The sequence below is a fragment of the Hipposideros armiger genome, unplaced genomic scaffold, assembly GCF_001890085.2.
Source record: "Hipposideros armiger isolate ML-2016 unplaced genomic scaffold, ASM189008v1 scaffold_3, whole genome shotgun sequence".
Taxonomy (NCBI): Eukaryota; Metazoa; Chordata; class Mammalia; order Chiroptera; family Hipposideridae; genus Hipposideros; species Hipposideros armiger.
The window spans coordinates 4,228,922-4,254,993 of NW_017731353.1; the positions used below are offsets into that span (position 1 = coordinate 4,228,922).

Here is a 26,072-nt window from a genome sequence, read left to right on the forward strand (position 1 = left end):
CGGGCAGGGGGCTGTGGGAAGGCTGTCTTACAGAGCACAGCTCTGAAGGGTGAGTTTAGGTGAATGAATAACAGGGTACAGGAAAGGTGTGCTGGACAGAGGGAACAGCCTATGCAAAGAGGCGTGGATCAGGAGCGATAGCCGTGAGAGAAGCAGCAGGGTCAGAGCTGGGCTGTGGCCAGGCTGAGGGTCTTGCTTCCTCCTGAGGGCAATAGATTAGGAGGTCTGGGAGGGCTCCAGGCTGGATGGGGGTGGCCAGCAACGCCCCCAGTGGCATGTTGGGGATTGTTCTGGATTGAAATGGTGGACTCCTGTGATGGAAGGGGACTGGTGGGTGTTTGCACTAACACCCTAGTCGTGAGCAGCACATTTTGAGCAGGGTGATGAGAAATCAGATTGGGAGAGATGGGCAAACCTGGGCTGTTTGGGCAGAGATGTGTGTGCAGCCTTCCACTCGAGGGCGGTGGGAGAGGGTGCAGGAGAACCTGGAGGTCCGGGGCCCGTGCAGCGGGGTTCAGATCCTGGCTTCCCCCACTTTCACGCAGTGTGACGTCACCCCCATGCATCTCCATTTCCTCATCTGTACAGTGCGGGTAAAATAGAACCAGCTCATGGAGCAGTTAGAAGTGATGAGTAGGGTAATTCCAATCAAGTGCTCGGCATGAGCTGGGCACGTAGTGAGCGCTCAATGGAAGGCTTGTGGCCTAATTGTATGAGGATCAGACCTGTAGCGACGGCTCCTGCGGGCAGAGGAAGGTCAGTAGGAATAAATGTCAGCACAGAATAAAGAAACTTCTGAGCCGTCTCATCTATCCATGACGAAATGAGCTGGGCAGTGAGCTCCCCGTTCCAGGAGGTATTCAAGCCGAGACCATGAGATTAGGATTCTGGACGGGCTCCTGCCTGGAGCAGGTCCCTCCAAGGGAACCGTCAGGACTGAGGGTGGGTGGCGTTCAGAGCTGGTAGAATGAGTGGGTGCGGGTGTGGTCGGTCTGGCCCTGGCTTGAGTGGCTCGTGGGGTCCACGGAGAGACCCGCAGAGTAGCCCACATGCTGCTGGTAATAGCCACCAGCAGCTGTGTGCGCTGATGCATTTAGCCACCAGAGGGCAGTAGAGGCTTGTGTTAGAGACCCTCCTGGGCTGACCCTGGAGGAAGCAACTGTAGAGGGAGATGGCCATCCTGGCGTCCTCTGTTCCCCACCCTGTTCTGGCAGGGCTGTGGTTATGAGGACAACACCCCCTGCAGCAGCTGTGTGGCCCCTTGGGACTTGGGGATGTCCCTGCAGGTAATACTCAGGAGCAGTCAGACTTGAACTCTCACAGGGGACCTCCAAGACCAGCAGTGGGGCCACAGGGAAGTGGAGGCAGAGCTCCCTGGGAACCGCCATCTCTTCTAGGGGTTGATGGGCAAGGCAAACGCCTGTACCTCAGTTTCCCCTTCTGTGCCGCAATTTCCCCTTATTTACAGAACCTGAGGAAGCCCCCAACAGCTTCTGGAGACAATTTTCTAGAACTGAGGGTTTGCGTGGGGAGGACCAGGAAGGTCTGGGGTGGGGTCCAGAGAATCGTCAAGTCTGAGGGAGCGGGGCGCCGGTGAGGGAGGGGTTGGTGGCCTGGCTGGCTCGGGCCAGGCACCAGTGACCACATATCTGGAGGTGGGTGTCCTGAGCAAGCAAGTGAGATTCCTGTGGTCCCAGAAGGCAGACCCAGGGCCATGTGGGGTGAGGCCTGGAGGAGGCTGGCGACCCCAGAGGGAGACCCCAGTAGGACACTTGGCAGAACTTTCTCCAGGGGTTCACAGTGAAGAGAAAGAGCTGGGGTGTAAGCAGACAGCAGAGGGTCCCCCACAGCTATGGCTCTCCAAGGCCAGTCCTGAGGTTCTGGCCTCTGAATAAGTCAGCCGCTGGCCTCTCCCAGCTTCTGGCTCCTGAGTTGGGGATGGAGGGAACTAGGGCCTCGGGGGTCTTTGTTCCAGCCTCACGGATGTCACCTTCATGCATTTGTTCATTCAGTCCACACACTGAGTATTTATCCAGCGCTGGCTTTCCTCCACGCATCGGGGCGCAATACAGAACGGGCTGGGAGGGACTTGGGGACTCGGGAGACCTGACCCAGCAGGGGTGAGGGACAGGTGACACCGAGACATCCAGGGGAGCAAGAGTTTGCCAGTGACGCCAGGGAGAGGTCACACCAGGCTGCAGAAGCAACCTGTGCAAAGGCCTGAGGGGAGAGGCATCTTCCCTCCTAGGGCCCAGCCCAGGTGGCACCTGATGCAAAGCTCAAGGTGGAGTCCACCCTTCCACGCTCTGCTGACCCCTCCCCACCAGAGAGCTGCACAGAAGCTGGGGTGGCCCTTCTGGGGCCTCATCTTCCCACCAGTTTTGGAAAAGGGGCCAGGAAATACGAGCCTGAGACCGGCAGGGGCAGGGGAGCAGCTTTGTAAATGGCGCCATCTGTATGGCTAGCCTGGGAACAGATGGGCGACCCCCCTCCCAGCCCTTCCAGTCCTGGTGGGCGCCGCACCCACACTTACATATATCAGCACGTGGATGCGTATGGTGTGAGTGACAGCTATCCCCCCCCTCACCCCAGCACCTTAGGGTGCTGCCAGGGTCTGCCCTGGGCCTCGGGGTCCTGAGTTTTGGGAGTAGAAGGACCAGACAGGCCTCGGTCCTTGTCCAGGACAGAGTTTGAACCAAGGGAACCTGTTTGGCTTCTGCGAGGGCCTCTGGCCCTGAAACAGATGGGTGTCCCCCGTGGTGGGGCAGACACCAGCCCAGGGTGCCTGTCTGAGAAGGCACAAACCGCCATTGTTCTGGAGAAACGTGAAGCCGTGGGGGGAAATCTCCAGGATATGCAACACTAGCCCACGTGGCTTACAGAGTGAGCCTGCTTTTTCTTGTAGCTGCCACTGCTCTAGGAGCCGTGCTGCCTGTGGGCCCTTGGGCAGGTGTTTCCCGTGCCCCAGTTTCCCCGTCCATAAGATGGGGATGATAATAGAACCTATCTCAGGGGCCTGCCTGCCCTAAGAATTCAATGAGTTTGTTAATTACAGAGCTGTTGAGTGAAGGTGAGCTATTAGGATTGGCGTTGCCCGCTGGCTGTGTGACCCTGGGCAAGTGACATCACCTCTCTGAGCCTCGCTTCCCTCACCTGCAAAATAGGGTTAAAAACCCCACTGGCCCCGGGTGGCTCTCCTGTGTTAACAGCCAGTGCATAGTAGGTGCTTACTAAAGGGGTTGGATGGAGGGTGAGTGGGTGGCTGGTCCAGTGCAGCCTGTGGTCCCGGGAGATATCGGAGAGGAGCTGCCTCCACCCCTCAGCTCCTGGCCCCGCGGAGAGGGGCTGAAACCTGTATTTCCATGCCGTCTGACAAGACTCTGGCAAATAACATGTTATTCCCACCACTGGCTCGCTGTGCCCGTGCAGTTTTCACAGTAGGCGAAAGGTCCCTCTGTTATTTCCACAGCGCTCAGTCTCCCTCCGGGCTGCCGAGCTGATGGGAAGCAGGCAGGACGCCGGCAGCCATTGTCTCTCAGGGTCTGGGCTGTGTGGCTGCGGCCGGCCGGCGCTGGGGCCGCCTCCTCCCCATCATCACTGGCAGTGTCTCCGGTGATGTCCATAGCTCAGTGGGGTGTCGTTTTACTGCAGAGGATGCAGGCGCAGAGGCAGGGTGGCCCACACAGGGTGACGGGGTCGGGGGCCCGCGACCTGGGCTCGGGCCAGGCTCTGTGCCCTTGACTAGTCCCTTCGACCTCTGGGCCTCAGTTTCCCTCTCGGCAGAGAGGAGTGGAGGAGCAGAGGGCCCTCAGTGGTCACCTGGTTCCACCTCCTCCCTCCAATCAGCCATCATGTAGACGGGGAAACAGACTCAGAGGAGACAGGAATCCCAGTTTTGTGGAATTGCGTTGGTGCACCGCACCGTGGAGCAGAAACCCTGAACTTGATCTCTGGGTTGGGGCAGGTGGGGCCAGGCAGATGGGGAGTCTCAGCGGGGCCCCCAGCCCTGCACACGTGTGCACGCCCGCCATGTTCCCAGACACACACGCCCCCGTCCTGCCACATGCCCACACATATGTGTGCACATGCCCCACCCTGCTATGTTTCTACAGTGCACGCCCTCCACCCCACCATGTGCCCACACACGCACACTCACACACAAGCACACACACAAAAGTCATGGCATTTGCCACACATGCTGGGCACATGATCATCCTGTCTTGCACACCTGCCCGCCCACACAGCTCAGCTCTGTACTCAGGGGTCCTGACTACACCTGTTGGGCAGGAGCTGGCGTTTCCTCCCCAGGAAAGCCCAATTTTCATCTTTAAAACAGGCTAATGATAGTACCCGCCTCAGAAGGTTGTGAGGTTGGAGGCAAGCGCGCTCGAGAGAAGAGAACCACCCAGTAGGCCTGCCCTGAGCAACCCTCACGCTGTTGACCACAGGGCGTGGCCCCTGCCCCACCCCCACCCACCCCGTTCTGCGGCGCCTCACAACGTCTGTTCTGTGTTCCAGGGGAATGACCAGGTCCGGTTTGAGCTCACCTGCTACTCACTGGCCCCGCAGATTAAGGTAAGATATTGCTCCTCTCGGGGTGGTGGGTGCTGGGGGCTGAGGCCCCTGGGGGCAGGACACGGGGTTCTGGGGAGTTCCAGTGACAAGGAAGTGTGCGCCTGAGTCTTCCCCAGGTGGGTGGTGCCCTTCTTTCCCATGGAGAGCTACCCCCCTCACACCAGCTACGGGGGCACAGCTCTCCCCCTTTCCATGTGTCCCTTGCACGGGTGCTGTCCAGGCGTCTGGATAGGTCAGGGCCCTGGACAGAAAGACATTGCTGCCCTTCCGCCAGTGTCCCGGGCGCTCAGGGGTCTGGCTTCCTAGGTGCAGACAGGAACAGTTCCGGGACATGCCCGGCCGATTTCTGGGCTGGCTGCTCACAGTCCTCCCAGCCGCCGTCGGGGCCGCCCAGCTAAGGCCCTGGCTCCTCCGGGCTGCCTGAGCCCTGACCCCCAGCGTCTTGGATCTTTTCCTGGGACGGGACCCACCAGGATCTTGGGGAACCGCCGCCTCTGCCTATGGATGCCACGGGCATGAGAGCTGACGTCAGGACTGTCCAGCCTGTGTTCATCCTCCTTTCATTCGTTCATTCAGTATTCACCGAGTGCCCGCTAGTGCAGGCCTTGGGCCAGCCTCCAGGCACACAGAGCCCAAGACTGAACAGTACAAGTATAATTTGCACCACACATGCAAGCCCCATGGGGGATTTAAATTTTTCTAGTGGCCACATTTTTTTTAAAAAAAAGATAAAAAGCAACAGGTGATATTGCTTTAATAAGATTTTATTGAACCCTATCTATCTAAAAGGATATCATTCAACATTTCATTGATGTAAAAAAAAAAAAAGACTGAGATGTTTTACTTTTTTGTTTTTGTACTAAAACGATCCAATGTGTGCTTCCAAGTGCAGTGCATCTCAGTTGGGACCGGCCACGTTTCAGGTCTCGGGGGCCACAAGTGGCTCCTGGCTGCCATATTGGGCAGCACAGGTGTGGGTCTGAGCTCCTTTGAGGTGGCTTCAGACTGAAGGTATGGAAGATGTGCCCCCCACTTCCCAAGCCCTCAAGGAGCTCTGAGGGGTTTCCATTTTCTTTTCTCTGAAATGGACCATCTTTCTCTGTCCCTTTAACCAGCCAGCAGCTGCTTGGGGGTGAGAGTGGCCTGGAGGTGAGCGGTAATGAGCTCTAATGATCAATTTTGACCCCAAACATGGGGAGGCTAAGAAGCCCTTGGACAGTAATTGGGACCGTAGCTGCTTATTGATTTGTGGCAGGCCGGTGGGCATAGGGGGGCCAGGGTGTCATTTTCTGAGTCTTTATCTGAGGAGGCCAAGCCCAGGGACTAGGGGCAGGGATCCAAGCTGGTCTCTGGGAGCTGGGAGGAGGCCAGAGGGCCCTCCCAGTGCCCTGGTCCAGGGCTGCTCATTCAAGGGCTGAGGGGGATGACTTCTCCCACCCTACCCCACCCCCGTCAGCTCCACAGACCAGAAATCACACCAGTACCTCCATCTGGATGACACCCCACTCCCAACTGGGCTGTTGTGTTAGAGGCAGAGTCCCAGTTGGTTCTGGGGGTGAGTGGGGCTCTTTAACTTGAGGACCTGTCCCCAACACCCCCCACCCCCCAGGCTGGCGGAATGAGCTGTGTCCTCTCCCTTCCCCATCTACAGCAACTGTGGGGTGCAGAAGACAGGAGTGAGAGAAGTGGGTTAGGGGATGGCGGGTGTCTGCAGCTCTGTGGACCCAGTGGTGGAGGGTCCTGGCCTCTGATCAGGGGTGCTAGTGGGAAACTTGAGGCTTATCTAGTTCAAACCCTCTGGTCTCAGTTGGGGCCCCGCTTGGGGACACATGGCCGTTCTGCCATAGAGCTCGGGCCTCTTCAAAGCCACCCCCGGTGTGACAGGCCCCGTCCTTCCCTGCCCGCCCCCCATGGCCTGCATCCTCTCTGGGGGAGGAAAGGGATCCCCAGGTAACCACCGGTGTCTCCAGCCCCTTACCCGAGAGGCCACCTCTGCAGCTGTAGGGCCAGGAGAGGCCAGCAGCAGAGCCCCCCAGTTCTGACTCCTTGCCCCGTGTCCAGGTCATCGCTCCCTGGAGGATGCCGGAGTTCTACAACCGGTTCCAGGGCCGCAGTGACCTGATGGAGTATGCGAAGGTAAGGCCGAGCCCGCAGTGCCTCCCAGCCCTCGCCTACCGCCCTTGGGACACAGCCCTCCTTGGGGGCTGTCCGGGCTAGCAGCCATGCCTGGGGGGTGGAACCTCTGTCCTGGCTGCCCCCACCCCACTCCCCCCCCCCGACCGTGGCACCTGTCTCCTGGGCCTCTCCAAGGGCAGTCCCAGTCCACCTCAGCCAGAGGGCTCCGGGCCCCCTCTGCCTGCCGTTCTCTCGCTGCCTCTGCTATGTGTGTCACTCAGGGGAGGGCCTGGGTATGAGCAGTCGTTTTCTGCCCCTCAATTACCTGGCTGCTAATTGTCCCCAGTGCTTTCCCAGGAGCAGGTAGGCGCTCTGAGGGGCAGTGGCCAACAAAACCTTGTGTTGAGCCGGCCCTTTTGAAGTACAAGTTGCAATAAAACATATTAGAAGTTTTGCCTCAAGACCCTTAGCCTCTCCCCAGGGTCCCTTTCTTTTTAGCGACTCGATGGCAGCCCTTGACAAACAGCCTCAATCAATCAGACGGGGGAAAGCAACTCAGAGCACACACCAGAAAATTGCTCAGGTTTTTAAATAGCAGTCACCAGGGCTGGCTGTGAGCTCTAGCTGCAGCCAAGGTGCCGCATGGCGGGGGACACGGCGGGGACGCAGCCCTGCCCAGCCGCCAGCATCCCATTAAGACCTGGAGTGCTCGGAGGAAAGATCTCTTCTACCATCTGTTGTTTTATTATTAAGGGGGGAGTTTACAAGAGCAAGCCCATATGTTGCCAAACAAATTGTCAAATAGCAGAGCTATTAAGAGAAGGGGGTTGGCGAGGCTATTTCTCTCCCCCCCACCCCACCCCTTCGTTTCCCTGATCATACAGAATATAGAGCCCGTTTCATCTTGAAGAAGAATGAATTGGAACCCCCGCCCTGTCGACATTCTCACGCCTGCAGCCGAGGTTCAAGGGAGGGCCAGGGCTGACCCAAATGTTGCCCTTCGTATCTGTTAAACTCCCAAACAAAGCTGCTGCTGGTCTACCCAGAAAAGATGAATTTCAGGAGTGTTGTCCGTCCTTCCCTGATTTCGGGGAGAAGGCACGTCACTCAGATTCTATCCCGAATAACCTTTTGAACAGGAAAGTTTGCCAGGGACAGACCAGTCTGGGTCCCTCAGCCATTGCCCTCCCTCGGAGGCTGGTATCAGGCTTGATCCTGGTAATCAGCACTTTCTGGAGTGAGGCGGTGTTTCTGCACCCAGGAAATGACCAGAATAACTGAGCAGCAGCTAGGCTTTGTCCAAAATTCAGAGCCAGGCAGGATCTAATTCAGCTGAGACAAAAATCAATGGGGCTTTGAAAAGCCCTGCTTTCAAGACCCGCACGTTGACAAGGCCAGAAGGTACTGTAGGAGCCTCATCAAAAACAAGCATTCACTTCATTTTCCATCTCCCCCTAAGTCCACCGTCCAAGTGAAAAATGCTCAGAATCTCCCTACCCTTCTCATTGGCCTTATACTTAACATTTTTTTTTTTAAAGCCAGCGTGTAAGATATGGCGTTAGAAAGCAGGGCAGTGTCCCGTGTACACGTGGAAGATAGTTTTATTTCTTGTACTCAATCACAATGCAGAGTTTTCCATTTGGGGTCGGGGATGGGGACCTCAGGACAGAGAGGGGAGGGGGACACAAAAATCTCTTAGGTCAGGGACTGTCACTATTTTTGGCTTTTGGGTGTAACTCCCTGCTGAGGGGGGCTGCCCGTCCTGATTTTTGCTTCTCCCCTTCCTTTCTCCTCTTCTGGTTCTGCCAGAGGCCCAGTGGGAAAGAGAAGGCAAGGGTGTTTCCAACCCCCCATGTCTCCCCAAACAAAGGCTCCAGGACCAGCCACTGGTTTCTTAGCCCAGCTGCCAAATGAGGAGGAAGAGGGTGCATGGACCCCCAGTCTGCACAGAGCCCTGGTCCCCACGCTGGGCCCCCTTGACCTGGAGAGAGCACAGGGCGAGTGTATGGATTTGACTGTGGGCAACTTTGGGGAGACTAGTGGCCTCCCAACATAGAGCAGCCTCCAAATGAGGTGTTCCTATTTGCCCATGTGGTTTAAATTAAAGAACACACAAATTCTAGACTGGATGTGGGCTGTTTCCTAGCGAAACCCAAGGGTTTTAGCCTAATTTATTTTGAATTTTAAAGTGCTGATGAAGGAAACACAGCAGCTCCCTCGTAGGAATGAGCTGAGCCGGGGAGAAGCCCCATCAGGACAGATGGGGGATGACGCCAGTGGGGCCAGGACCTCCGAGGTTCTGGGACCCACCAAGACTCCGAAAAGGGGGCTTGGGGGGCTGTGTCCCATCTTGCTGGCTAAAAGGGGGCAGGGTGGGCCTCTGAGCTGCCTTCAGTGCTGGGGAAGGGGGAGCAGGATATAACGCATGTGCTGGATCCCAACCAGGTGTCAGCCGGGGGTGGGGGGTTGTTCGGGGGGTCGCCTAGGGAACCAGCCTGGTCTTTAATCCGAAAGGCTGAGTAAGGTGGGCCTTCAAAGTGGCCGCCAACAGCTTTTCAGGCCCAGCATCTCAGTGGGGATGGGTTTTCTCCTTGAACAATGGATTGGGCCATTTGGGAAGCAAAACACAATCAGGACCAATAGGGAGGATGGAGGGTCTCTCTTGGGTTGTTCCTTTTCAGGGCTGCAGAGATGCGTGTGGCCATTGTGCCAGGCAGGGGAGAGGCCACATATCGTAAATAAATGCCATGAGCTAGAAGCTCTCACAGGCATCCCTCCTGTCCTCGGGTCAACATTAAGCCCCCATGTGGGCACATGTGCCTTGATTGAAATCCACAGGGGAGGTTCGGTCCATTCCAGCTCATAGGGTCGCCGTGAGGGTCAGTGAGTGGTGCTCGGAGACTCTAAGTGCTTCAGGGGCTCTTGAAGTATAGGCTCAGAATCTTCTGGAAGGAATCTCCAAGATCAGTATCACTCCACATCTCAGGTCTCGTAGTTTCTGCATGGGCATGTCCAGCAATGGGACCCTCACAGCCTCCCTGGGCAGCACAGAGGAGGAGAAAGAGACGGGATGGTCCAGGGTCTTGCCTGCACGGGGGCTAGAGTTGGGGACTATCTGCAACCTTGAAAGCTAATCAAGGCTGCTGGCCCTGGCCCTCGTGTCTGCTTCAGGCTGCCTCACGCCTGCTCTGTGTCTCCTTACCTGCAGCAACATGGAATTCCCATCCCAGTCACCCCCAAGAACCCATGGAGCATGGACGAGAACCTCATGCACATCAGGTAAGACGTGTCCACAGTTCTGCCTGACATCGGTGAGTAGCTACTTGCTGCGCTGAGCCAGGGCGTGGTGGTCCCTGCCTTCATGCAGGGGAGGCCTTGGGGAGGACGGACCACATCATACCCAACTTATTCACAGCTCTCATCGCAGCTCTACTGAGTGCCAGGGGCAGATGACGGTCACCCGGCCTTGGCTGGGGTATCAGGGAGGGCTTCTGTGAGGAAGTGTCATTTGAGGTTAAAACCTCAAGGATGAGGAGTGACCAGCCAGGGCACAGGGAAGAGCACTTAAAGCAGAGGGAACAGCATGTGCGAAGGCCCTCCAGATGTGCAGCTCTGGGGCTGTGCCCCAGAAGGCATCAGAGAAATGTCCCCCGGCTCTTCCTTGCAACCTGCAGCTCCCCTAGCCAACTGGTAGGTCCAGAATGTTCCAGGCAGGGTTGGCAGCTGTTGCTTTGGCAGAGAGAAAACGGCAGACTAGACTGTGTTGGGGGGTGAGGGGAGCAAGGCACAGCTGTGTCTCTCTTCCCGTCCCCTACTAACCCCTGTCTCCCCTTTCCCTCTGCAGCTATGAGGCTGGAATCCTGGAGAACCCCAAGGTAATTTCTGTTTCCTCCTCCGAGCCGGCCACCTTTGGTGGTAGCTGCTCTGCGCCCAGGCTGTCCGATGTGTTTGTAGCCTAATTTGATGTGTTTGTAGCCTAATTTGAAATTTCACGGGGGGCGGGCGTGGTGCTAGGGCCGAGCCCTGCCTGTACCCTGACCCTCCCCACTGGGCCCCCCGCTGCCTGCCCACTCCATGCTGCTGCTGCATTTAAAAAACCCACCCACCCCCCCTTCCCTGTGCTCTTTTTCTAATTGCTGCTGGGATGAATAGGGGAAGGAAATATTTCAGAGCAGCAGAGAGAGAGTGTGTGATTGTGAGACAATAAAGAAGCAATTAGGCAGATGAGACACTTGTGGGAGGGCCCAGCCTGTGCCCACCAGCTCTCAGGCCGCTGCCTCAATTGGGGTTGGGGGGGCGGGGCACAGATTAGAGCCTCAGGACCTACTTGTCTGGGTTTTTGCCCCACGCCTGCAAGGCAGGCCACCCAGCACAGCCTCCTGGTCTGGGCCTCGGCGGTTTTTGAAGTTTAGGGTTTCTCTCCCCGGGGGGTTTCTCTTTGTATCTCCCACTGCCCACCGTGGGAGACTGGGGAGGCAGGGTGAAATCTATCCTGGGAAGAGAAAAATCTCTTTGTCCCTGAGGGAATGTGTCTCCGTGTCCTGGCTCAGCCCCACACCCGAGTGACTGGTTTGGGGGTGGGATGGGCTGCTTGTCTGACTTTAGGGGAGAAGCGTGCTGGGGGGTGGGTGCTGGGCAGCTGGGCCTGGGGGTTTCAGAAGGCCAGCTGGAGGGGAGGGGGGTGCCCAGGTGGTTTGGGTGAGGGTGGGAGAGCTGGAGCCTTGCCACGGGTCTGGGGCTGGCTCCTCGCGGGGACCAGGCCTCTTGGTCGGTGTTGGTGATAATATCACACGTGCCAGTGGCTGTTTTTGGGGCCAGGCCCGAGTTCAGTATTTTTCCCGGCTTCCTTTCCTTGGCTCTTGGCTGTGAAAGTCCTCGTTTTATGGGTGAGGAAACGGACGCCTGGCAAGGGAGTAGGGCTGGTGCCCAGGTTACCCCATCGCAGGAGCTATCCCTCTGGCCTCTGTGGTCCCCCCCACTGTCCACGGCCCCCCACCCCCACCCCTTTCACCCCCTCAGTCCAACTGTGTCACTCAAGACAGCCGGCACCCTTGCCCCCTGGGGACTGATGGCCCCATGAGGCTGCTGCCTGCTGGCCACAGGTTTTTCCAGTTCATGCTCTGCTGACCCCAAGACACTAAGGCCAACCACCCCTAATTAGCTAGTCACTCAGCACCAAGGGGGGTGGGAGAGGCTAAGCAGAAGCACAGCAGCTTCAAGGTGGGGTGTTCTCAGGCCTGCAGGGCCCAAGCATGCCGGGAAACCACTCCCCCATCCCTCTCCAAGTAGCCTATGGGTTCTCACCTCAGGACTGGGGGAGCAGAGCCGAGGCCAGAGAGGAAGTCACCCCTTGGCAGGGCTGGGGCACAGGTCCCTGTGTAACCGTGGCAGGTCCGCTGCCCTGTCAGGCCTCCCGTCTAATGAGGGAAATGGGTGAATAAGTAAAGGCTAGAGAGCGCCTTTCTAAGGATTCTGCCATCCGATGAAGGCGGGAAGGTTAGTGCTTGGGTCCCAGAGATTGGAAACCTGGGTCTGAGTCCTGTCTTTGCTTCTATTGCTCTGCAACCGTGGGCAAGTTACCCAACCTCTCTGAGCCTCCGATTCCTCATGCACACAGTGGGAAACCACAGCACCTCCCTCTTGGGTCATTGAAAGCCACTAGGCCTGACCGTGGCACAGGGCAAGGCCTCCATCATAGAGCCGGGGTCCTGCCCTTCCTCCTCAGGCCTGCTAAGAATCTTTGGGAGGAAGGGGCCAAGGTCTCCTCTCATCCTGCTGGGCTGGGAGCGAGTCTGGGCGAAAACATAATTTCCACTAAGGATTGTGGGTCTAGCCACTCTTTGCCAGCCTGCCCTCCGCAGGGCGGGGGGGCCTGTGGCAACTAGGAGATCCCCCAGGCTAAGCTCAGGGTCCTCCCTTGCATCTCTGGATCTCGTGTGCTGGGAGCGCAGTTGTCCTCTGATCCCAGGAGCGAGGGGGCAGCAGCTAGGGTCCAAGAGAAATGCTGAGCCCTGAGCCGCCCAGCCCCCAGAGGAACAGGGGACACGGAGCTTAAGGGAACCAAGCCTCCTCCCCCTCCCAAAAAAGCCCCAGACCTGCCGAAGGGAGGGTTTGAAGGCAGATGGCGGAGCCATTTTCTGCCTCCGTGAGGGCTGATTGAAGGGCAATGAGGCAGCTAATGCGAAGAAAGATAGAAATTTACTTGCTTTAAGTTCATAGGGACCACAGTGAAAGAGTTCATTCAGTGCCGGCCGCCATATCTGATGGATGAATAAACCATTTGCAGCATTGATCAATGCCTCTACATCATGGCTCAGTTCATGGGCCATTTGCTTCCAATTTCTCCTCCTCGGCCTGTTTCATGCTTTCTTTCGCCCTCTCCCCCCCACCCAGCCTCTCTCTCTCTCTCTCTCTCTCTCTCTCTCTCTCTCTCTTCCCTCTCTTCCCTCTCTTCCCTCTCTTCCCTCCCTTCCTAACACCCCTGCCAGAAGACATTGGAAGTGAGCCCTCCTGCAGGGATGGATAAATAGATGGTATTGATACTCAACAAACTATTTGTCATTTGAACTGGGCTCTTAGTGGGGAAGAGTAAAAAAAGACAGGCTCCAGCCACCTTGGAATGAAAAGCAAATGTCACTTTATTTCTATTTAGTTATCTTATGTAATCGGCGCTGTCTGGGTATCGGAAGCCGCCAACAGCTGCCGCCTTGTGCTGGGATGCTGTCCTGCGGGGTCTCACGCCTCCTCTCTTCTTCCAGATGCAAACATTCTCATCCCATTTGGGGCTCATTAGGAAGTATGGAAAAAGAAAAGTGACAAGCACCAGATTGAGAACAGAGGGTCATACACAGCGCAGGTGGGGGTGGGAGGGAGGCCGGCTTGGGTGGAGGGCCTCAGCTCTGGCACCTAGTTTGAGCTCAGCCTGAGCTGAGGAACCCAGTGAGGAGCCCCAGGCAGGTGGGGAGGGGGCTGCAAAGTCATGTCGGTCATCCAGCGGTCCCAAGCCCAGGTTCGCTTTGCCTTTTGGCTGAGGATGGCCCTAGGGCCGTGTGTGCCCAGAGGATGCGGTGGTTAGCAGGGCTCAGTGGGGCTGGAGAGCCGGGCATGTCTCTGAAACCCCCCGATGCCCGCCCCACGGCTAATGCTGGCTGTCTCTGGCCACATTGTGCTGTGTTGGTCCTCAGGTTATTAAAGCGACAGGGCATCCGGAGTCCCCAGGACTGGCTCCCGTGCTGGTGGGGTCGGGCAGCGTGATTTGAACCAGCTGCTTCTTTGTCCTTGGTTTTCTATCTGGTCCATGAAAGCATAGACTGGGGGTCCTCCTTAAGGACCCTCCTCCTCCTTGGGTCTGTCTTTGAGGTTGATTCTGGGTCCTTGTTCCCACCCCACAAACAGAAACAGAGGAAGGGATGTGGCTGGCCCCAAGTCACGGAGCACTTCGGAGGTGCAGGGGGGCTCCAACGCAGCCCCTGTCTGAGCTCAGCAGGAGAACCAGAAGCACCAACAGTCCCTGTGTGCCCAGGACTGAGGGCTTTTCCAGGGTGCAGGGATGGGACAGTCGTTCACCCTCGCATCCAGCCAAAAGGCAAAGTGACCGGAGGTGAGGGACCCAAGGCACTTCTGACGGCCCTCCTGTCCCGGAGTGGGGCACTCCCAGGAGTCCACTCCAGCTGCCCTTCCCTCCCGCACCAGCCTCCCTGGCGTTTTTGTGGTGATTTTCATGTCCATGAAGAACTGTCTTTACACTGACATTGTAAGAGAGTCAACAGCAGGTATCATTTCCTCCACTTTACAGATGAGGAATTGAGGCTCAAGAATGTGAAGCCCGCTGCCCAAGTCCCTGCAGCCTGAGGTCTTGACTCCTCACTTCGGGGTATTTTCCACGACTCTGAAATCCAGCACATTTTTGTTGAGGGCCTCGTGGGTCCCCTGCCCTGTGCCCAGTGGTCCATGCCCGCACAGAACTCTGGGCTGCAGCTACAGCCCCTCCCCCTCGGCCTCTATTTCTTCATCTGTAGATGGGGTAACAGCACTTGACCTTCTTACCAAACAGGGCTGCTGAGAATGGAAGAGAAACTGCAGATGGAAAGTGGCACGTGAATGTTTGCAGGGTTTTGAAAGCAAAGGTTTAGGGACTGCGCATCCCAGGATGTCAGCAGGTGGACAACAGCTGGGCCTGGGGTGTCTATAGGGGGGGGCCCTTGAGCAGTCAGGCCCAAGAGGCCCTGTCCCCACTGTGGCAAGGGTCCAAGCCGCAGCCTAGTGGGGTGGGGGCTGAAAAGGCGGGCAGGAGCTTGGAGAGTTCCAGGCAGTCAGCCGCCCCTCCACCGCTGCATCCAGATGAGAGGCCCATTTTCCAACACGCCCGAGAAAAAAATATACATAAAGGTTGATGTGTTTTCAAATGGGTTTTTGCTTTGCGCTTCCCTTTTCTCCCTGTGAGTATTAACCCTGGGGACCCCGAGGACGGCTCGGCTTGCTGGAGCACCTGCTGGGGTCACGCGTAGTCATTAGCTTTGCGGTCAGTGCAGAATAAACCCCAATCCTGGGTGTCTGCGAGCGCGTGCGTGCCCGCTCCCGGGAAGCCCTCCAAATGCTGCTGCTGGCGCCTCTCTGCCTCCAAAGTCGCACTTTTCCTGCCTGACTTGTTTCTCTCCTGCTATTCTACCTCCAGCTGTGGGGGCGTCAAAGAAAAAGATGAGATCAAGTTGAGGGGAAAAATTGTCTGATTTCTTGAGCCCTTTGTTTCCCAGGCCCCTGGCAAGTGGGGCTGGCAACGGGCTGGGGGCTGAGAGGCCTGCTGCACTGTGCCAGCAGCCCCCCAGTTCTGCAAAGGGGTGCACATCTCCGCAGGAGGTGCAGAGCAGGGTGTCCAGGGACTGGCATGGCCCCGCTTGGCTCTGAGCACCTCGCCTCCCTCCTCTTTCTGTCTTTTGTCAGAACCAAGCGCCTCCAGGCCTCTACACAAAGACCCAGGACCCGAGCAAAGCCCCCAACGCCCCTGACACCCTGGAGATCGAGTTCAAGAAAGGTAGGTGCCCACCCGTCTGGACTCGAGGCAGTGAACTCTTGGTGCCCCAACTCCTTTCTCCTCCTTGCCTAGAAGCCTGGGCACGAGCCCTCTGCGTTCCTCTTGCATTTCTGGAGGCCAGAGTTCAGGCAGGGGCTCCACGGGTTCCCAACCACACCCTCCCCAGGTAGCACGACCCATGGCAGCCTCCAGGCTTGGGAGGAAGGCACCCTCGACTGCCGTCCACCAGTTCACGGGCACCAGGCGAGGAGTGAGAGCATTTCAGTCCAAGCGACTGCTTGCCAGCTGCTTTGGCACTTTGAGGAAGTCATTCAGTTTGCCTGGGCCTCAGGTTTCTCACCTATAAACTGGGATAAAAGAGCCCCTGTTCCCTCATGGTTTCATGGTGTAGCATGAGGTCTACATGGGAAGTGTTGGCCCTGGCACCAGGAAGTACTCAGTAAATGGCGAGACTTAGAGAGTTGGCCTCGGGGGCCCCTCTGACCCCACAGCTAAAGCCTCAGTAGTCAGTCCTCAACTACTTGACATTGCACGCCCCCCACCCCCCACCTGGGGTTCAAATGAGGAGAGCAGGACCAGGCTCAGGGTGGGAGAGGACAGGACCTTTCCAGGAGGCTGCAGAAACCAGGGAGGCTTCCTGGAAGACGTGGTGCTGGGCGTGAGGGCGTGGAGGCTGTTCATACTTGAATGACCCGCCTCTTCCCAGCCTTTCCCGGCTCCTTGACCGAGACAGTGGACATTTTCATCACTCCCCATCTGTTCAAACCCTTGAATTTCACGGCACTTGGGGACCTAAGTGTCCTTGGTCTCAGGTCCCTAAAGGCAGCTATAGCGCTAAGTCCCTCTGGTGCTCACTCTGTCTGACCCAGGTCTGGTTGATGGGCATGTGGCCTGTTCGGGTATCATCTCTGAGAAGATGGTGGGCCAGACCCGGGCAGCTCCGTCCGAAGGTCCCCCAGGAGCCTGGGAGAGCAGTGAGGGGTGGGAGGTGGGCAGGGGGCAGTGGCAGGTCCTGGACACAGGCTCTGGCCGCCTTTGGTCCAGGGATAGGGTGGCCCCGAGGCTGAGCCAGAGAAGAAACGTGATCCATTTTAATGATTTCAGGACTGTCTGGAAAAAAAAAATAGAGGAACCCTCCCCGACTACTCTCCATTCATCCTCTAGTTAATTTATTTGAAGTTTTAATCTAATTATTAACTATTTTAAAGGCTAAGAGGCTTTCTGCGCCAGCAGCACCAACAATGTCAGCCCCTTTCTGGGGCAGGCCCCGTCCAAGGCCGGGAGAAGGAGGCAATAATAGGACGGGGGAGGGAGGGAAAGGGAGGGGAGAGGCAGGGGGTGGCAAGAGGGGCTTAAGGTTCATTATTGGGCAGACTTACATTTAATAGCAATTTACAACCAAGTTATAAAACCCCTGGAAATGGGGGTTAAGAATGAGGAGGCTGACAGCGCCTTGAGCAAAGCCCCTCCAAGCGGCGCCTGGCTAATAAAGACTCGAAAGCCGCTATTGAGCCCTGATTGGCACCCGATCGCAGGCTCCATGGTAATGAGCTGGGCAGATGGGTGGGGGATTAGCCGCCAACTTTGAACAGCTTTTCTTTGTCACTGTTACAGCTCTCTTGTTAGTCCCCTAATACATTTATTGCTCATTTCACACCGCTCGAGAAAGTGCCCCTTGCTATTCAAAGTCAACCCCGAACCCACCCACTGCCCCCCCCACCCTCCCCTTGACTCGGCCCTTCCCTCCCCGAGCGGCCGCCTCCCTCCTGCCCTCCTGCCACCCCAGACCCGACTTCTCAGAATTCATGGAGCGGGCACCATTTCACCCCCATTAATCAGATGGCTGCGTGCGGGTCTGGGGTGCAGGGTCGGGGGCACGGGGGTCCGCCTGACAGACGTGGCAGGGGGCTGTGTGTGAGTGAGTGAGTGTGTGTATGTGTGTGTGTGTGTGTGTGTGAGCTCAGCCGCACCTCCGCCGGGCGGGCCCCCGGGTAACTGGTGGGACAGAAGGTGCTCCCGGCATAAGACAATGGTGGAGCGTGAAATTCAATTAGTTCAGGGCCTGGTTCCAATTTCACAGCCCCTAAATGCAAAAGGGGCAAAGAGAATAGGAAGGGTGGGGGCGAGCGTTTTTATTGCATTTTCCCTTTCATTCTGGGGGGCTTTCTCGCCCCTTCTCTCCCCCCAGCAGGCCTCAACCTGCACAGGGCTTTTCAGGGACTCATTTGGAGTCCATATCTGTCACATCCATTTAAGGCGTTGCGGGTGGAGGGAGAGGGTGGGGTGGCAGGCTCAGGCTTCTCCGCTGAGCTCCGGCCCACAGGCCCACCGCCCTCTCCTCCCACCCCTAGGGGTCCCCGTGAAGGTGACCAACGTCACGGACGGCACTGCCCACCGCACGTCCATGGAGCTCTTCGTGTACCTGAATGAAATCGGGTGAGTGCCTCAGCCCTGCCTGCCTCCTAGGAAACCACTGTCTCCAGTAGTCACTGATCCGGCCCATTGCAGCTGATGGTCACGCCCGAGGCCTAGCAGCCGGGAGTACAGGTCTGTGTCCCACAGGCAGCCGTGGCACAATCCCACAGGTGTGATGTCTCCTGGTTTGCTAGGAGAGGCCCGGGGGCCCTCAGCCCTGGACGGTAACAACCCCAGAGGGTCTACAGACCCCTAGGGACGGCTCGGCTGGGGCTTCCAAGCTCTCGGCGGATCTGAGACCAGGATAGAAAGAAAGAGGGGCAGTGGTTAGGGCTGGTGCCATGAAAGGCCCCATGACGGAGGTGATGGAAGCTGCAAATTAAACTCACTGTGTGACCCAAGCAATCCGTCCCCAGCCTGGGCCTTAGTTTCCCCACCTGTACAATGGGTGGTTGGACCAGGTGACCTGGCTCAGATGTCCTCTTAAGTCTTGGATCCTGAGATGGTGCCTGATGTTCTGCATGTGGCTCTGGGGTGGGCACAGCTCAGATGTGCCCAAACTGTGGCAGCCGGGTGGGTGACATCTGACACCAAGCCTGTGGCAGCACCTGACTCCAAGTGACCTGTCCTCTCCACAGGGCCAAGCATGGCGTGGGCCGCATTGATATTGTGGAGAACCGCTTCATTGGGATGAAGTCCCGAGGTGAGTCTGCTCACCACCCCTCGGGGCGTGCTGGCTCCCAGAACCCCCTAAGGTCCCCGTGCCATTCGGCGTTGCGACACCGGCGCTACATCAGCGACTTTGGGCAAGTCTTTTCACCCCACCAGACTCAGTTTCCCTCCTGTGAGGTGGGTATGGGCGGCCCTTTGCCACTGGCTTCCAAGAGCGTTTGTGAGAAGAGCTATCCCGAGGGCCGGGAGGAGCCTGGGGGTCCAGGAGAAGCTCTGAGGAGAGAGACAGTCAGGCTCCCCTGTGCCCTGGGAGGGTCGGCCAGGTTCAGTGGCAGACTGTGCCGGGCCGATTTCGTGGTCATGGTCATTGAGGCTGCGCTGAGGAGGCAGGCTGGCCTGGCAGGGGGAATCCTGCCAGGGGTGGGTGCTAGGGGCTGCGCTGTGAACGGCCAGGGCCTGAGGGTCTGTCCCAGGGTCAGGCATGGCTCAGGGGGGTGGGGGGCTTTTTCTAGAAATGGGCAGGACTCTGCCTGGGCGTAGAAGGGCTGCCCCCTTGGCTAGGCTGCCCGGCTCATATCCTCCTCTGGCTGGGCCAGGAGGGAGGAGAGGTTGGTGCCCAGGCAAGTGCCTCTGTCTTTTCTTAGTAACAGAGCCCTGGGATTCCCTTTGTCACTCACTCTTAACCACACTCTCCCCTCGAGGACTCAGTTTCCCCGTCTGCACCAGGGGATCTCAGCTCCCTGTGGTTCTGTGATAAAGCAATGCCACGTGGCGAGCTCTAAGAGGGAGGGGGCAAGCTTTCAGCAGCTAGAGCCCCTAAAGAGGGCACTTGAAGTTTTAAATACTGGAGGTGGGGTTGAGGCCCCCTGTTTGGCGGGTTGTTCAGATCACTTTGCTTAGGGTCAATTTACAAAGATAACACAACTAACCAGGCCAAGGAATAGTCCTTCAGGGTATTTTCACTAAGATTCCAAAATCCAAAGAGCCGGTGGCCAGGTTTCAGCGTTTTTGGAAAAGGATGCTGGTGTGGGAGGCAAGATGCTGGCGTTCTCGCCCCGGGTTTGCCCTGCCTCGCCAGTGACCTTGGGCTTAGCGTCTCTGAGCCTCGGTTTCCCCAGGTGTAATGTACAGTAGTAGGTGTGGGGGAGGGAGTTCCTTCAGGCTCTGACCTGTTTGGGTTTTTCTCAGAAGGGGTGGGGAGAAGGGAGTGGAAGCAGCCTCTTGGCCTCTTTCATGTGGTTCTTCTCGGCGCAGCTATTCTGGAAACAACCTAATTGAAACTCTGGGAAAGGCCTTCTCCAGAGAACAATATTACTAATTAGCTGCTCCTTTTTATCCTCTCTTACCTTTGTCTCTTCCCTATGTTAACATCTGATTAAATGTCCCTTTGTCTTAGTCTGCCCTTGGGAGCCAGCACAATGTAAAGCGTCCAAAGCAGACCTGGGAGGGACCTTGGGGAGCCAGAGACCAGCACCCTCCTTTCACAGACTGGGAAACCAAAGCTCAAAGTCACAGGCACGTTGGTGGCAGGACCAGGACTGGCTCCTAGACCCAGAGAGGATTAGAGCTTAAGTTTGGAGTGGGGCTGGTCCAGGTCGAACCTGTGTGTAATAACAGGAACTGGTGCAGTGGAGGTGCCCCATAAATAGCTGTGGCCCCAGGGGGATGCTGAAAGGACAAAGGCAGCCCGCGCCCTCTGGGGGCCGTCAGTGAGGCCCAGAGGTGTCCACCTTGGCACTTATTGTCATGTCCCTCCCATGCCCATGGCAGGCATCACTAATTGATTGTGGATGTGTCTCAGTGCTGCAGGCGATTAGGAGTAGCATTTATGGTGAAAATGAATTGCCTTCCCTTACTGGAAAGATAAGGGCTGGCCTTAGGTTGCTTTGCGAAGTGGCATCCTGCTAGGTGGGGAGAGCCAAGCAAACTTGAACTGAAGGAGATAGCCATAAGGACCTGAACTGAGCTATTCTGGGAAGACATCCTGGAGGCGGCAGAAGTACAGGCTTCGACTGGTAGAATGTGGCATAGAGACGGTGGCGTGGGAGCTTTCTGGGGAAAGGGGGTGGTAGAAAAAGGCAGGAGGCACCCAGGTGGCTGCTTGGGTGGTGGGTCAGGTCTGATAGGGGCCGAGCCCCTGGAGACCTGGGGAGACGCACTGAAGGGCTGGTGGCAAGGGTGCAGCTTTGGTGCCAGACTCGAGTCCCCGTCCCGGCTCCATCACCATTGGGAAAGCAACCTGGTCTCTGAGCGTCAGCTTCTTTGCTGTGAAACGGGCTGTGTGCAGGTCACATACAGAAGCTCTTGGCCCGCAGTTGGCGCTGTGGGTTGGGGGGTGAGAGAAGAAAATCGCTTCCTAATTTTAGGGTGATATCTTGTTTTTACTTCTCCACTCCCGATAATTCATAGTGAGAAAGAAAAGAGGGGGACAATACGTCGGGGCATTATGAATTTCCCCATGACGAGGTTTTTATTAAGCCTACAGTAATGGGAGAAGCTGTTAATTGCCAATTATATTGAGGCCAGAACAGGAAGATGCTATTGTCCGTATCTCATTGTACGAAGGAATATGTCATTTGTATTGATTTTACAAAGCCCATAATTGAAACTTGTTAAGGGCTTGTTTTTTTTTCAGCACGGGGGGGGGTGGGGGGTCGGTTAGGGAGTTGGACAGTGCTAGTGCCCTGGGTCTGGGGTGGCCGGCTCAGTGACACTAGGGGCCACGGGGTCAGAGGGGCAGGGGCTGGGGAACCTGCAGATGGAGTAGCTTTCGCTGTATTGTGGCTGTTCGCATTGTCATTATCACATTATCTTTTTAACTCTGGAGGGGGGCTAATTAAGTGAAGTAAATGAAATCAGTGGGGAAGAAGGGGGGTGCGAGGCAGGCAGGAGGAACGCAGAGAAGGACCCAGCCCGCGTCCTCCGCTCACCTTCGCTCCTCTCCTCCCAGCCCTGCCTCTCAGGACTCACCTCTGCCTGCCGCCACCTCTTCCTCCACTGACTCCCCCCTCCTCTTCCTCACTGCCTGCTCTCTCTTCTTCCTCTACTCTCCCTTCCACTTTCTTTCTTCTTCCCTCCACCGTTCCCATCTCTCTCCCACTCTCCCCTCTTCTCTCACTTCCTCCTTACGTCTCTACTTTCTAGCTAAGAAGGAACAGGGGCTGCCTGCCCATTTACCCACCTGCCCACCCACCAGAGGCTTTGCACAGATGGAACCTTCCAGATGAAAAGTGGAGGGAGACCTGTATAGCAAAGGCATTCATTCTCACTCCCAGAGGCCTGGGGTAGCCAGGGTCAGAGGCCCACCCTGATTCCCACGGTGGGGCCTGCGGGGCACCAGGAGCATAGGAGATAGAGTCCCACCATCACTTGCCTCCCCATCACCATGGCAACTGCCTCTCTCCTTGGCCCTGGTACCTAACAGGGGAGCCACTGGGCTCCAGCCAACCTCCCTTCCCCTGGCCTTTCCAAATCCTTCCCTCTGGACACTGCTTTCCCAAAGGACCAGGGCCTCTGGTCCAGGTGCCCTCCCCCCACCCCCACCCCATGACCCCTGGCTGAGTTGGCAGAACTTACTCAATTCTGCCAAATTGCTCAATCCAGGCTAACCTCCCAGCCTCGGGAACACATGAGAAGAATTTCAGTGGCAGCAGCTGGTGTGGTCCCCACCGCTTCCTGTTTGGTCCCCTCTCCCCCACCCCTGCCCCCCCAACTCCTTGCCCTTCGTCCCCACCCCTCCCCTTGGCAGTAATTATGGTGTGATTGAAGCTGCTCCACGGAGAACTGCTGACACCTCTGTCTTTTTCCTGTAAACACCGGGCAATGAAAATAGACACTTGGAGCCGCTGTGCGTGTCACTCCGAAGATGTCTGTCGTCTCTTCCACAGCGACACCGAGACTCAGCTGTCATTTCCTCCTTTTTGCGCAGTAGTTTGTATGCCGACTGTCAAAAGCTCCAAATCCCTAGTCTTTTAGCATCAGGTTTCTGTCACTGTTTTTTTTTTTAAGTCATTTTTTTTTCCAAGAAGAAATACACAGAAATCTTCTACCCCCTACCCCTGTGGAGAGGAGAGGGAAGATCTTTAAAATGCACACACACACACACACACACACACACACACACACACACACACGACAGCAGCAACCTGAAAACAAGCTTTTTGATCAGACACAATTAACTTTAACACCTTCTAAGAAAAGGAGCAGGAATATTAATGGTGCTGGTGTGTTTTATGGCTGCAGCTTTTCTTCTTGGCCCATATCTCTTCCTACGGCTGCCTCCTCGGAGGGTTGACAGCCACCAAGCTGGTTCCGGGCTGGGGGGCTGCTGGCTATGCCTACCAGGCATTCTGCTCTGCTCCTCAGGAACTGCTATGAGGTGTCAGCAGCGGGGGGCCCTTGGGCAAGTCGTAGCCTTTCCTCGCTGGAAAGTATAGACATCTTCCTCAAACCCTGCACACCACCAGTGCTGTTCCCTCTCTGGACTATTGGGAGGTCATGCTGGGGAGTTGGCTACAGTGTTCTAGAGACAAAACCATCAGTCTGCATCTGCACTGTGGGGACAGTGAGTCTGGGTGCTTACCTTCAGGAAGGTGGAAGTTAGAAGGAAGAGCAGCAGACGATTGCAATCGTCTCGTTTTCCAGACAGGCTGCCTGGGGCTCAGAGAGGGGCTGAGGCAGGCCCAGGTCACACAGCAAAGCTGGGTACTCTCTATAAAGGTATAAGTTGTGTGGGGCTTCTGGTCCCCAACCTCAGCCCTGCAAATACAGTTTGGACCACACTCCACTGCTGGCCCAACTAAGGACAAGAAAGCAGCCAGATCCCAGGAGCTGAATGTGAGGGCTCCTACTACTGGCCTGCCCAGGCTGGTGCTGTTGCTACCGTCTGTGCTGACATAAGGACGAGCTGTGGAAGTTTCTGGGGTTTTCCAAAATGTGGCAAAACTAATAATTAGAAGGCCCGTTTCCCATCCAATAAATACAGAGTTCCTAGTATGTGCCAGGATAAGCAGACCAGCAGGCCTTTGTCATGTTCTTGCTAGAGGTGACTCTTGGGAAATGACTTTATTCTTGGTGATAGTCTCTAGGATAATTGAAAATGGACCCCTTTAGCATTGTGGTTATTTCTGGCATTTTGGAGGCAGATATTCCCAAACGTTCTGCACACGTCTATCTTTGTAAACAGACTGCTGAACAGTTGGGCTTCTCTTGGTGGCCTGGGACCATCGGGAGCCACTTGTTTGTGGTGCTGTGCTGCCCCCAAAGAGTAGCCCCAACAACTCTGGTGCTGAGTTCTTGTATGTTTTCATAGGTTTCCCACGTCCCCCACCCCCACCCTCCTGCTGTCAGCAGTGGCTTTTCTCAGCCATCCATTCATCTCCGCCTCCATCAGCCTTTCTAGCCCCTTTCTGGGTTGTGGCTCTGAGCCTCTATGCAGAAACAGAGCTGTTAGAACTGTGTTTACCAGGGTAAGGATGAGGTCGAGTGGGGGCCTGAGGAACTCCCTAGGGCGTCCAGGGCTTGGGCCTCTTGCGTACACACGGGGACGTGGGTGTTTTTCTGCTGGGGGTGTGCATTTCCCCCAAGGTCACAGCTAAATTTGGTACAGCCACGGCCGGACAAGTGAAACGGGACAGGCTCTTCTGTGGCTCATTGTAGTCTATCAGCACTTGGTCTCTTTGACACATATGTCCCCTGAGACCAGGGACCCTCAGAGCCACAGTGAGAAGGCCCATCTTCCCGGCCATAGCACCTCAGACTTGTGTGTTTCCTTTCATGCTCCAGTAAGCACCTGATCCCTTTGCCAAAGGCCCTAAGAGGCATCCTGGAGCAGAGATGGAGACCCAGAGGCTTGTCTTGGGCATCTTGGGCAAGTCATTTCCCTCCCCGGGCCTCAGTCTCCCCATCTGTAAAATTGGCACGTTGGGCCAGATCAGCCTTTGAAAGACTGCTTGGTGGAGCCCAGGGTTTACAGAGGGGCCTCTGCTCGCCCGAGTCGGGCCTGGGCTATCTATTCTATATGCTGGGCTTCTGCCTGAGACTGTTTGAATACTGGGTTTACCGCTAAAAGCTTGGAGACCACAGCACCGGGCAGATCCTAACAGTTCTCACATTGCTGTAATTTCCAGACTTAGAGATCAGACTCTAGAAGAGCTGTCAGGAGGAAATTTCTGGCTCATCGCGCCAACTCCGTCTTGCCCACGTCCCCTTTGGATTTCAAGTTGAAAACAATACCCTTTCTGGTTTTTGCATTTTTTTAAAAGGATTTTTTAAATTGCAGTAAAATATACATCCATTAAGTTTACCATTTTAACCATTTTAAAGTGTACAGTTCAGGGGCAATAAGTACATTCACACTGTTGTGGAGCCATCCCACCGTCCACCCATCGTTTTCATCTTCCCAAGCTGACACTCTGTCCCCATTCCCCCACCCCCACCCCAACCCCAGCCCCTGGTACCCAGCATTCTCCTTTCTGTCTCTGAATTTTTCTACTCTAGACACCTCATAAACGTGGAATCATAGAGTATTTGTCCTTTCCTGGCTGGCATCACTCAGCATAATGTCCTCCAGGTTCTCCAGGTTCATCCATGTTGGGCGTGGTGTCAGAATTCCCTTCTTTTTTTAGGCTGAATAATATTCCATGGTGTGTATATGCCACAGTTTGTGTATCCATTCATCCACGGATGAACATTTCCATTGCTTCCACCTTTTGGCTGTTGTAAATAATGCTGCCACAAACATGGGTGTGCAGATCTTTTCTGTTTGTTTTTTTTTAAAAAGCAGCCAGTGTGGAAAGACGATAGTGGTAAATTTTCAGGGTAAGTGAAAACTTGTCCCTTTAATGCTGTCACATTATGTGGCGGGAAGAAAGGAACCTTTCAAGGTAGGATTCATGGGGATGGGGGCAGGATTGCCCCTCCTCCACCCGGACAGCGAGCACAAGGCAGGTTTAGCCAAGGTCAGTGTACGTGCTCACCTGAACTTTATTCAAGAGGCCACACTGTTAGGCCAAGAGGGAGTCTGGCCATGTGCACATGGCAACTGGTTCCTCAAATGTCACGTGGCGCTACTATTCAGACATTCCTCCCAGGTCTGCTTCCTCCCATCTGGTCCAAGCAGGTTGTTTAGCAAATGGAGGAACTGAACCTGAGGTGACAGAGAGGGTACTCAACAAGACTGTGGGTTTGGGTCCCCATCACCCACTGACCCAGAGCGCCACAGACAGCACTGGTCAGGGACTTAGGGCCTAGGCTCAGGTTCCAG

The 26,072-nt window shown here is 56.1% G+C and overlaps 1 protein-coding gene across 4 annotated transcripts in view; it reads left to right on the top strand.

The window, feature by feature from the left end:
- ASS1 (argininosuccinate synthase 1) overlaps positions 1–26,072 on the top strand; it is a 49,822-nt gene that overhangs the window by 12,798 nt on the left and 10,952 nt on the right. For all 4 annotated transcript variants that reach the window (XM_019638388.1, XM_019638380.1, XM_019638399.1 and 1 more), the window contains 7 exons: positions 4,519–4,575; positions 6,637–6,711; positions 9,899–9,969; positions 10,535–10,565; positions 15,631–15,721; positions 18,073–18,157; positions 18,775–18,839. In XM_019638388.1, coding sequence (XP_019493933.1) covers positions 4,519–4,575; positions 6,637–6,711; positions 9,899–9,969; positions 10,535–10,565; positions 15,631–15,721; positions 18,073–18,157; positions 18,775–18,839 — 475 coding nt within the window. The remainder of the gene's footprint in view (positions 1–4,518; positions 4,576–6,636; positions 6,712–9,898; positions 9,970–10,534; positions 10,566–15,630; positions 15,722–18,072; positions 18,158–18,774; positions 18,840–26,072) is intronic.